Source organism: Mauremys reevesii, linkage group 3, assembly GCF_016161935.1.
Source record: "Mauremys reevesii isolate NIE-2019 linkage group 3, ASM1616193v1, whole genome shotgun sequence".
NCBI classification, from domain to species: Eukaryota; Metazoa; Chordata; order Testudines; family Geoemydidae; genus Mauremys; species Mauremys reevesii.
Window position 1 is genome coordinate 129,580,230 of NC_052625.1, and position 11,579 is coordinate 129,591,808.

General features: G+C 36.2%; 1 protein-coding gene across 6 annotated transcripts in view; it reads left to right on the plus strand.

Moving 5' to 3' along the window:
* Positions 1-11,579, plus strand: part of RTN4IP1 (reticulon 4 interacting protein 1) — a 34,066-nt gene that overhangs the window by 1,050 nt on the left and 21,437 nt on the right. For 2 of the 6 annotated variants that reach the window (XM_039529221.1, XM_039529223.1), the window contains exons 1-5: positions 174-846; positions 3,179-3,330; positions 4,142-4,210; positions 6,103-6,227; positions 9,219-9,267. In XM_039529221.1, coding sequence (XP_039385155.1) covers positions 546-846; positions 3,179-3,330; positions 4,142-4,210; positions 6,103-6,227; positions 9,219-9,267 — 696 coding nt within the window. In that variant the 5' untranslated portion in view covers positions 174-545. Of the gene's footprint in view, positions 1-31; positions 93-173; positions 847-3,178; positions 3,331-4,141; positions 4,211-6,102; positions 6,228-9,218; positions 9,268-11,579 lie in introns of those variants that run through there. The other 4 variants (XM_039529226.1, XM_039529227.1, XM_039529224.1 and 1 more) reach the window with 4 other exon arrangements.

Sequence of the window (11,579 nt, forward strand, 5' to 3'; positions counted from 1 at the left end):
TGCCGGCTCGCTATTGGCTGAGGTGGGAGGAGTGGGCGTGGCCCGGCGGAGAGTGACCCTCAGCCTGTGCGCGCTGAGCGGAGGAGACTCAGGCAGGGACGCGCTGGCCCCTGGGGTGGGGCAAGGAAGGGGCAGAGCGAGGCGGGGGCCGGGGTCTTGTGGTGTGGGGGCTGAGCTGGCTGGGGAGGGGTCCGTGGGACACTGGGATTTGGTGAGTTATAACCGCTTTGGGGGATTCCCCTCCCCCCTTTCAGACTAGGGAGTCTCGGGGGGCTGTGGTGCTCGGGGGGAAAAGCCAGTTTGTTTAGTCCCCCTCGCTCACACCCCAAAAGCTGTGAGCCTTGTAGTTAAAAGTTTAATCTAAACACCCACCCCCCATATAGTTGTAAAATAAATTGAAGTTGGCAAACGTACATGGATTTGATTGGCTAAAAAATTATTTCTGTGCAGATGGGAAGCATCTGTGTGGCCAGCATGTAATTATTTTTACACATTTAGAATAGTAGTTAGAGTCATTAAAGATCCCACCTTATGCGCTGGCAATAATGTATTTAAAGATGCACCTGCTTAGTAGGAGAGCATACAGGGGCTTGCTTTTCAGTCAAGGTTCCATGGCAACTTGCCTTAGAAGAGGCAAAAGTTTAATCAAGCCCTGTCTATGTAGAAATATCAGCCTCTCCTGTCAGAGATATACAATTATGGCTTCGTGGATAATAGATAGATATGGGCGAAATGATGTGCTAAGATTTACAAATAACATGATGTTCCCTATAATACATTTTCCAAATGAAGTCATTATTAAAGTCCATGCTGCAAGTTTAAACCCTATAGATGTTAATATGAGAAGTAAGTGATTTATTTTTGTGTATTTTATGTTGATTAAGTTCTTAACATAACATGGTTCATACCGTAAATATAATTTCATTATACCTGTATTATTCTTATTAAATTGTTGTTGTAAATCATAGTCCAAAATGTGCCTGTGGGTCCAATAGTTTTTAAACAGGGCTGATTAGAAAAATATTCCATGATTATTGTGGGAAAATCCTCTTGCAAAACTTTTTTTCTGTTAAATTGTCAGGGTGGAGTGGTGAACTTTAGACTACATTTCTGCATCTACCAAAGCAAAACTAGGCTGGGTTTTAGCCCAAGTAATACAAGCAGCTGGTTGCTGCCCTTCACAGACTTAAAATGCATGATCAGAATGAGAATCAACTTGCAACCCAATTTTAAAGTGGTTTTTCTTCTTCTTCTGTTAGTTTGGTTCCTATTGTTCAAGGGCCCAGGCCTGCACAGTGCTGAGCTGCTCTTGCAAAACACTCAGCTTCCTCAACTCCCATGACAGTTGGCTCATGGAATTAATTCCCCAAAATGTTTGTTTCTCATCTTTGTCCTAACTTCCTGTTGCATAGGTGCCTCAGTGGCTACTTTTATTGGACCAACTTCTGTTTGTGAGAGAGACAAGCTTTCGACCTTACACAGCTCTTTTTCAGGTCTGCTGTTCACTGAATTCAAGGCTTTGGCCAATCAGTACATTTAACTGATTGATCATTGCCATTTGATGTTTTTCTAGTCAGACAATTGTTCTCAATAGCAGGCTCAGAAATCTTAACAAAAACTTAAAATAACAGAAAATCTTATATTTCACTGTTTATTCACAGCAAGATGCGAGCTTGCATTTCAAATTTTTATATTAGTCTGATGAAAATTGAAAGAACTTTCTATCTTTTTAAACAACTGAGCTTAAAATTTCAGTGATAAAGCAGTTACTTGCAATTTAATGCTCTTTGAAAGCCCTGATCCTGCAGTGAGCTCCATCTTAGCAGACTTCAGAGCCTACACAGAATTCTGGATGGATCAGGGATCTGCCTGTATGAAGCTCCTTGTGAGACTGAGGCCTTAGTTTGTATTCTGGGGCCAATACTACTCAAAACATTGCAGGTTGTTTGTTATAGGATTGTTTGTCCAATCATGCAACCCATAGTCATCTGAGGAGGCCTACTGAAGCCAGTGGGATCATTTGTGTGATTAATGATTGCAGAATTGGCCCTGTCAATGCTCATGTACCTATGAAAAATAAATTAGACATCTTTGAGATAGTCAAAGATTTTAAGGAGCTTTTTGGTACATATGACTTGCAAAACACCATATTTTCATCCTGATAAAATATTTTGTGTTTGAGTGTTCCTTTAAGCTTCTTTATTATAATGGTGCATAATTAAAATTGTGATTGCTCATTTTTCTATGACTGATAATTTTTAAAATAGGAGAGCTATGCAGACCATTATATATTTGGAAGGCTTTGTATATCTGAACAACTGTGGGCAAGGGATAGCTCATTGGTTTGAGCATTAGCCTGCAAAACCCAGGGTTTTGAGTTCAATCCTTGAGGGGGGCCATTTAGGGAACTGGGGAAAAAACTGTCTGGGATTGGCCCTGCTTTGAGCAGGGGGTTGGACTAGATGACCTTCTGAGGTGCCTTCCAACCCTGATATTCTATTAATAGAAAATGGTTAGTCCAGACAGGATTTTGTTGTTGTTGTGGTGTGACCATGAGTGATGCAGAGCATTCACATTTACTTAATAGGAGTTAGAGTTGCTCAGTACCTCTAAACATAAGGCCATTAGTGATTTCCAAAATCATGTTTAGATGGGTGCTGATGTAATACTTCCCTCCTTGGGGAAATGAGACATATTTTGCAATACTTTTGCATCATTAGCTAGAAAGTATTATTGTAAGATGAAATGTGTTATCAGCTGAAGTTCTCAAGAGAATAGAATAAAGTGCTGTGGTGTTGTCACACATGAAATGATTAATTGTTCTTATAATGAAATAACAAACATCTGTCAGTGTGATGTCTAATATCATGTTATAAGTTACTAGCTGGTTTTATGATACTTAATATTTTTATATAGTGCACCAAATGGGACAAAAGAAGAAATATTGCAAGACTTAAAAGTTGATACTTAGTTGTATAAACTTTTTTAAAACCTAAAATAATACTGTTCTGCTTGGTTCTAGATCTTTAGAGATGAGAACATTTTCAGAACTGTAAAAAAATCAGGGGTGTATAGTCTGTGCATAATGCAACTTTACACCTTGCTCACTGATCTGATTTGTGCAGTTCTATAAAAATAATCATTGATGTTTCCTACTCTGTTAAACCATGTTTTATAGATGGTTATGGAGCAGCTGCTTTAAATGCGAAACGTGATCCACTGAAATTGAAAAGCACCGAGAGTGAATTTCCTCTAACACTTGGTCGAGATGTATCTGGTGTAATTATGGAATGTGGGCTAAATGTGTCCTATTTCAAACCTGGAGATGAGGTGATGTAACTTGTCTCATTTTTCTAACTTTATCTATGTTGAAAATTTAATATGAAGTCAATTTTTTTCTTTTTCTTTGCAAATAACTATTTTTTCTTGCCTACCTGCAGCCTACATGAAAACTGGGTTGCAGTAACTTTTTTTTTTTTTTTTTGGAACTCTTATTTGTTTTTTCCTGCAAAATATTCATATGGGCTAGTTACCCCATTCCTTTATGTTTAGGGTCCATTGAATTTGCATATGTTAAAATCCTGAGGTGGGGGTTTCTTAGATTAAAAATCAAAACACATGTAGCTGCTTCATTTTGATTGAAACTAGAATTTTAACAGGAAATTTCTCTTGGGTAAATCTATATTACCTTATAATACCAAAAACTCTGACATAGTTGAAGAGCCAGCAAATTTATGAGCCCCATATAAATCCTTATAAGACTTGCTTTTAACTCTTTTCGGTTTTACTGGAGGAATGTATTTTTTCCTTTCAGGTATTGTTCCAGCTCATGGCCTTCCAATAAGATATGAACTGTTTAATGTAATCTGCTTTCTCCAAAAGTTTAACTAAGACGTACTGTACAGTGTATAATATATATGGCCCATCCATGCTTCTATTAATCATTCTTCTGTAGTTTAGGAGAGCAAATGAAACCTTTTTATAGTGAACTCAGATCTAGTGAAACTGATATTCTGTATAATTAATCTCTACTTATGCTACACTGAAGTTGTTCTGGAGGTTGGAAAATGACTTTTCTATGATATAGATACAATATTAAGAAAATAATAAAAGTTCAAATGTGTTTTCTCTTTGGTTTTAGGTATGGGCAGCAGTTCCTCCCTGGAAGCAAGGCACTATATCAGAGTTTGTTGTAGCTAGTGGAAATGAGGTAACCATACCAAAATTTTGATATAAAAACAAAAATTTCAGCAGACTTTGTTTCTTACAAAATCTAAATAGCTTTTTCACAGTTTTAAAATTGTATAGATTTAAAAAAAAATATTTTTCTACGTATCTAGTCAAGATATTTTGAAACATTGAAAATTCAACAGCTGAGGTTTAGAATAGCTTGTTTAATTTGTAGCCTTGTGTAGTCCACTTGGTGGGTTGAGTTAAATCAGTGATTTAATTGTAATTTAAATTAGCAGGCAGGAAACCTTGATGTAAATAATAATTGATTTTAATCTTGTTTTATATTTGTATTTTTTAGTTATTTTCCTAAAGGAAGGTTGATTCTCACTGATTGGTTACCATTAAAACTTGTGGATTTACAACTAAACATAGATTTTATAGTAAATGTGGTTGTGAAGGTTTCCTTCTGGGGTGCCATCTGGAGGTGGGGTACCACTGAGTCCCCCAGCCCTCCAGCCTGGGGTCCTTTTACACAGTATTGCTGTGACAAGCTCTCTCCAGTGAAAAACCAAGATGATGTCACTCCCCTACCTTATATAGCTTTTGAATATGGCGGCAGTCAGTGGAAAAATACTGATATCCCAAGATGGAGTCCAGCACTAGGTGACCTGGTCACATGTCCCAGTAGTGTCACAGCAGCCTTGACTTGGAGACTGCCTGCAGTGTCCTCAGGAATGCCCCCAAGTGGGAGATAAACTTCTTCTAAGGCCTATTGTTTTCTCTAATGGCCCTTCCCCACACAGCTTTTCAGAATGAAGCATCTTGGCTAGTGGGCATTCCCCAGGTGTAAACACATTTCTAATACAGATACATAGTCAATATTCCTAACTTTAGATACAAAAGTGATAAATGCATACAAATAGGATAATGATATCAAGAAATCATAACCTTTTCAATGATATCTCGCATGACTTACCTTGATAAAATACATCATAATTCTGCCATTATCATATCATATAGTATCTCTATGAAGAATATAGGGTGCAGTGTCAGTGGTACTATTTTTTGTTACACATTAGGAGAATAAACTATACATATGTATGTTAAGCTATATATTTGTTTAAATTTTATTCAGATTCTAAATTTGTTACATTTTATTTATTTTAGCAAATGTGAATGATACATTTCTTAGTACATGACTAATCTTTTACTTATGGTTTGTGTCAAGCTCCATTTGCATGGAAACTAGAGTCTAGTTAAAAATGCATAAAATCAGCATTAATTTTTTTAGTAGTTAAATAAAACTACCTTATATGCTGAATACATAAGAAAAAAAGTTAATTTCAAATGCAGAACATGTTTTAATAAACTGATTTATTAAACAAAGTCGTTAGTGAATTGAACAGGTTGTTTGTGGTCACCATGTCCTTTAGGATTCTAGAACTAGAAGATCTCATCCTCTCACACTTAGCTTTTATTCATAGATTGGAAGCTGAAGCCTGATGGTGTCAGCCCTGGGTGGCAGGGCTCAGGTTACAGGCCCCAGCCTGGTGCTGAAGCCCTTGGGCTTCGGTCCCTGCACCTGAGGTTGGGTAGTAATTTTTTTTGTCAGAAGAGGGTCGTGGTGCCATAAAGTTTGAGAACCCCTGCTCTAGTTCCAGGTTCTTAGCCAGTGACTTCCTCCAGTTCAGTAGTATGACTCTCTTTAAAAGTTTTGCAGCAAACATTTACTGCTTAATATTATTTTTTATTTAATGTAAGTGATTTTAATAGATTATAGAAAAGGTTTATTTTTTTTAAATGAAAGATGTATTTAATGTAAATCAAATCTGAATTTTTTATTGAAATCAATATTAAAACCTTTAATTTTTATCAACCCACAAATATATTATTCACTGTGATTTAGACATGACTGATCTTCTGCTTTAGATCTCTCACAAGCCCAAGTGTCTCAGTCACATAGAAGCTGCCTCCATACCATATGTCGGTCTAACAGCATGGTCTGCAATGAACCAAATTGGGGGACTGAACCAAGATAATTGCAGTGGGAAACGGTAAGTAACTGGTCCTGGTGCTAATATATTTGCATTAAGTTTTGTCTGTTTATTTTTTGTATAGAGAGCTAACTGAATTTAAATTTTTAAGATAGGTAAAATAAAAAAAATGAATGTGCAGAGTCATTCCTGTATACACAAAATGGTAAAGCCTTTGAATTTGCACTAGTATGGTAAAGATACAGAGATGACATATGGCTGAAAGTTTACTTTCTTAATTCAGGGCCTGAACTGCTAACCTTTATTCTGACAAATAGTCATATTTCAGTGGGGCTATTTACTTAAGTAAAGCTTGTAGAATCAGACCCTCAATTGTTTTGATGGGGTCAGAGGTCTTCTCACCTCAGCTTCCTTCTAAACAGAAGGAAAATCCAACTTGGTCCTGATCTTATAAACACTTATACGTGTTCTTAACTCTGCTTATGTGAATAGTTCATTAAAGTCAGTGCTACCACTCACATGAATAAAATTAATAACATGCCTAAATGTTTGCAAGGTCTTGACCTTATACTTTCCGACCTCCTGTTATCATGGAGTTTTATGTTTTAATAAAACATATTGCAAAGGACATTGGATTTAATGAAAATGTTTCATCTGCATCTTTGGAAGATACTGAAGTAACTGGCCATGGTAAATTTCATTATGAAAATGTCAGGCAAATGTTTGTTCTAAAGGTCAACTATATTTTTGAGAAGATAAATTATTCTTTGAAATTGTTTCTACTCTTTAAACTATTGGTATTACCCTGTAGTAAACAGTAGAACTTTACACTTATCTCGCTCTTTATTTTTTAAATATTTTTGATCATTTTTCATTTTGGTTAATTTGTTGCATGTAAATAGGATTAATATCATTTAATGAGGTGCCTTTGGGTTAAAACAAATTAAAAATGTCCTACCTAGGTTACAAAACGTACCTAAAAGTGAAAGCGCTTTTTAAAAAACTTTTATTTATACTGTTTCTTTACTTTTTGCATTTGCTTCAGCTTAAACAATGGAAAAAAAACTAGTGAGTTTTACTTTCACATTCTCAGTCACTATTTACATGTTCTTTTGTTGCTAATAATTACTCATATGCGCTTATAGATTGCTTTATAAATAGTTTCCAGTGTATAACATTTGGGTTGCAAACAGGCTGTGGTCAGCCCTTGGGTTGGGGGATTGAAAAAGTTTTTTGACTGCTTGTTTTGTTTCTGGAAATTTCCTTAGTGCTCTTTGCTTCAGATGTGGAACTCTTGTATCATGTACAAAGAAGATCCATGTATCCTGGAGGCTTTTAGAATAAAGAGAGAACCCTCACCAAAGCTGTTCTAAACTTCCACTGAAATATTTTACTTAGGTCACTCTTCAAAAGATGAATTTTCAGGTCTTTAGCTGTAGCTTTCTCCAAAAAGTTAGTGAGAAAATAGCAAATTTTAAGTTAGGAAGAAAACTGGCAAGGTGTTTGGCAAAAGTATGTGCCTTTTTTTAAAAACCAAAATGTTGAATCCAACATCCAGACTATACTACAATCTTGAATTGCCAAAGCAATTTCCTTCATCCCCAGCATAGTGAGAGCATTTAAATCAGAAACATTGTTTGTTTGAAGATACTGAAACTTCAATGAAACCACTACGGGGTATCAGATATCTCAGAACTTCAGTCTTTTGAACAAAATAGTCACTAAAATTCTGACTTGAATATTCCTGCACTGAAGTCAGCAGATAGTTCAAAATTTACAATTCCATTTATAGGCTTCAGGTAACACTTTCTTATAAGTCTATGTATTAAAGGTTTAATATAAAATATCTAGATGAAGTTTGTAAAACACCACGATTAGAGTGCTGTACTGAGGTCTCATATCACTAAGAATAGATTATTTTAACAAAATAGTCTGCAGTGTGTTTAGTAATATACTATGAGGTATTTATTACACGCAGGTAAAGTGAAAGTACACTTGTCAAAATAAATGCAAAACGTGTTTTATGCAGTATCTCTGATCTTTATCTTACTTGCTCATTCTGAACATTTGGTATTCTGTAATCTCTTACAATTATAAATGAAAATTAGCAGAGTTCTGTTCAATTTACAGCAGAATTTCTAGAGAAGAAATGTATTTTGGTTTAATTCAGCCTCAAAATTACTTTTGCCTAGTCTACTTCATTACATGTTTATTATTTTTTATTATTTATTTTTCTGTTAGCTATAGAGTTTAATAATGTGACTTACATTCCATGAGTTCTAAAATGTCCCAGTACTGTAAATACCACCACTTTAAACATATATTTTCTCTTAGGTTTACATTCACAATTGATTTTTCTGTTAAGGAAATTTCACAACACAAAACCAATGAAAATTTGATGCATAAAGTATGGGTCCAAGCTTATGAAGTGCTAACCTTATTCAGTTCTTTTGGGGAGAAAGGGTGGAACTAGTGCTTCCTTTAAATTGTCTTTTGATGAAAATATTATTGGCCTACAGTTCCACTTCCGGATTAGTGGAAAACTCGTATGAACAAGGCAAAGAGCTGCCTTGCTGTACTGGAAGATAGTGTTATTGTCATAGAAGCGTAAGTCGACAGTGTTACCTCACATTTTTAGTCATCTGAAAGGTTAACTGTCCAAAGGACCAATTTTGAAAGAGAAACAGAGCTGTTAATTTCACATAGCTTGGTATCTGAGATCTGTAAGAGACATTCAAGTAGAATGTTATTAAAATTTTGCACTTTTTTTTAAAGCTGCCATGTTGGCACCTCCTCTAAAATATAACCCTAGGTATTTGTTATGATTGCTGCAATGCTGTATTCATCAGACCTTTGTCTTAGCTGCTGCTTCTCTCCTACATTCATGTTCATCTCCCTGTTGTAATCCTCCCCCTCATGTAAATAGGATTACCAAGGAATCTTTGTGTATATTGGGTATTTCATTAGTTTAATTCACGTGGATTCTTACATGGTGGAATTGTCTTGCGATGCAGTTAGGTTTTATCAATTGGAATTGCTCTTGTTTTACAGAATATTAATTTTCGGCGCTTCAGGTGGAGTTGGTACCTTTGCAATCCAGGTGATGTATTACAATAAGCCCAGTGTGAGTCTTTTATGAAAATACTCTATGATCAAGGTTTAAGGGAAAGGAGGTGGGGGATGTTGGTGGTGAATCAGCAAGCTACTGAATGATCTCAGTGCAAGCCCAAAGGTAAGAGAGTTTGAAAATAGTTTGAGATTTATCATTTCCATCTGGTTTGTTATTATTTTAGCCTAAATTAGGAAGGAGTAGGCTTTAGGGGCAGAGAGGTTATGGGTGTAGGAAGTGAACGATTACACTTCAAGGCTTTAGTTACTGGGAAGGAGATTCCAATTTCCATGTGACTTGAAATCTATGTTTTGATTAGATTTCCTGCCTCCCTCACCCCCAAGTGGAATAAACTGGTAAAAATATTAACACATTAAGGAGAATTTACATCAGAAAACAAAGCAATTTGTTGAAATCATTATCAATTTATATGTGCCTCAAATATAGTGTAGTGGCTTAGAAGGCAATTTCCCCTCTCCACTTTTTTAATCTCAATAGTTCCTAACTTTGGGGAGAGGAGGTGTTTTTAAACTTGTTTTTAATACATTTGCATTAAATTTGGGGCTTTTGATTGAAAGCAATGTCCCATTACACTCAAGCATCTTTGTCTTCAGAGTATAAACAAATGCATTTTAGATGATTGCACCACTAAGTGGTTTTTTTTTTTTTTTTTTAGATTTCAAAGTTGTAAATGTAATAGCCTTTAGAAGAGCATGGGAGAGTTTTCAGTGGTACGCTGTCTGCCTGAGCCTTGATAAAGCAGGTTGCTAAATGAGCTCAGTAAGAAAGGTTGAGCCTGCCACTGAGTAGTTGTGATTGCTACCTGTCATCATGCAGAATAATTCATTCCTGTGTTAGGCTTATGGTTGGCAAATATCAAAGAAGATATTGCAATGAAGAGTGAGAATAATGTATACAATAGAGGTTAAATTAAATAATTAGCAAAATTCCTTTCTTTTTGAGCAGCTTTGCAGACTATAAACTAACCAGCCACCTTCCCTATGATAAATTAGTGATAGTTTTGCTCTTTGAAGTTTGCAGCTAGCCGGATTATTGTTTCTAGTTTACAACCAAATTTACAACCGAATAGTGTCTTTACACTAGATTTGATACATCTTTTTTTATACCTAGGGTATACTATAACCATATATATCTATTTACGCATATATATAGCTTAATACTTTCAGATTCTTATTAATTGTACATTCTTAGTATGTTAGAAAATGGTGAATGATATATTGCTTATTTACTAGATAATTAATTTTTTGCTCATGACTTGTGACAAAGCTGCATTAGGATGGTAACTGGAATTTAATTAAACACACAAAATAGCATACAAATCTTATTTTTATTAATGAAACAAGTATTGAATAGAGTTCATGACCTTTTCTGATATATTTACAAAGCTTGAGCTCAAAAGTTAGATGTTTTTTCCCCTGATGCTTTTTTCTAATCTAGAAAAAGAGCCTTTAACTCAAAGTTTTTGATAGAGGCTTAGGGATTCGGCATAGTTGTTTTTTACTTAAATGTTTTAAGAGATCATAATTTTACAACTTAACATATTTTGTATTAAATTCATATTTCATTTTAAACAGGTTTATTTTTAAAAAGAAAAACGTATTTAAATTAAAAAATAAAAATTCTATTTGAATTAAAAAATCTGATTAAATTTTTTTAAAAAAATCATTAATTTTTATCTACCTTGATGACAGGTTTGCACTTTGTATATTAGCAGCCAAGTGCATACTTAAGTAGTCGTCAGGATCTGAAGAATTAACTGTCCAAATAGCCAACTTGGAAAGGCACACAGCCTTTTACTTAAGGTAGCCTGGTATCTGAGATCTGTAAGAGGCAGCAAAGTAGAAAATTATTATAACTGCATGTCCTAAACCCTGTTTATGGCAGGGGTGGGTAAACTATGGCCCCAGAGTCGCATCCGGCCCTCGAGCGCCCGCTGGGGAGTGGGATCTGGTGCTTGCCCCACTCTGGCGCTCCAGCCAGAGAATGGCGTAGGAGGCTTGCCCCACTCCATGCCGCTCCCAGAAGCAGTGACATGACGCCCCTCTGGCTCCTACAAGTAGAGGCAGCTGGGGTCTCCTCACGCTGCCACCGCATCTCCCATTGCCCGGGAACTGTGGCCAGTGGGAGCTGCAGGGGCAGCACCTGCCGACAGGGCAGCCCACAGAGCCGCCTGGCTGTGCCTCCGCGTAAGAGCTGGAGGGGGGACATGCTGCTGCTGCTTCTGGGAGCTGCTTGAGGTAAGCGCCGCCCAGAGCCTGCACCCCTGATGCCCTGTGCCCCTG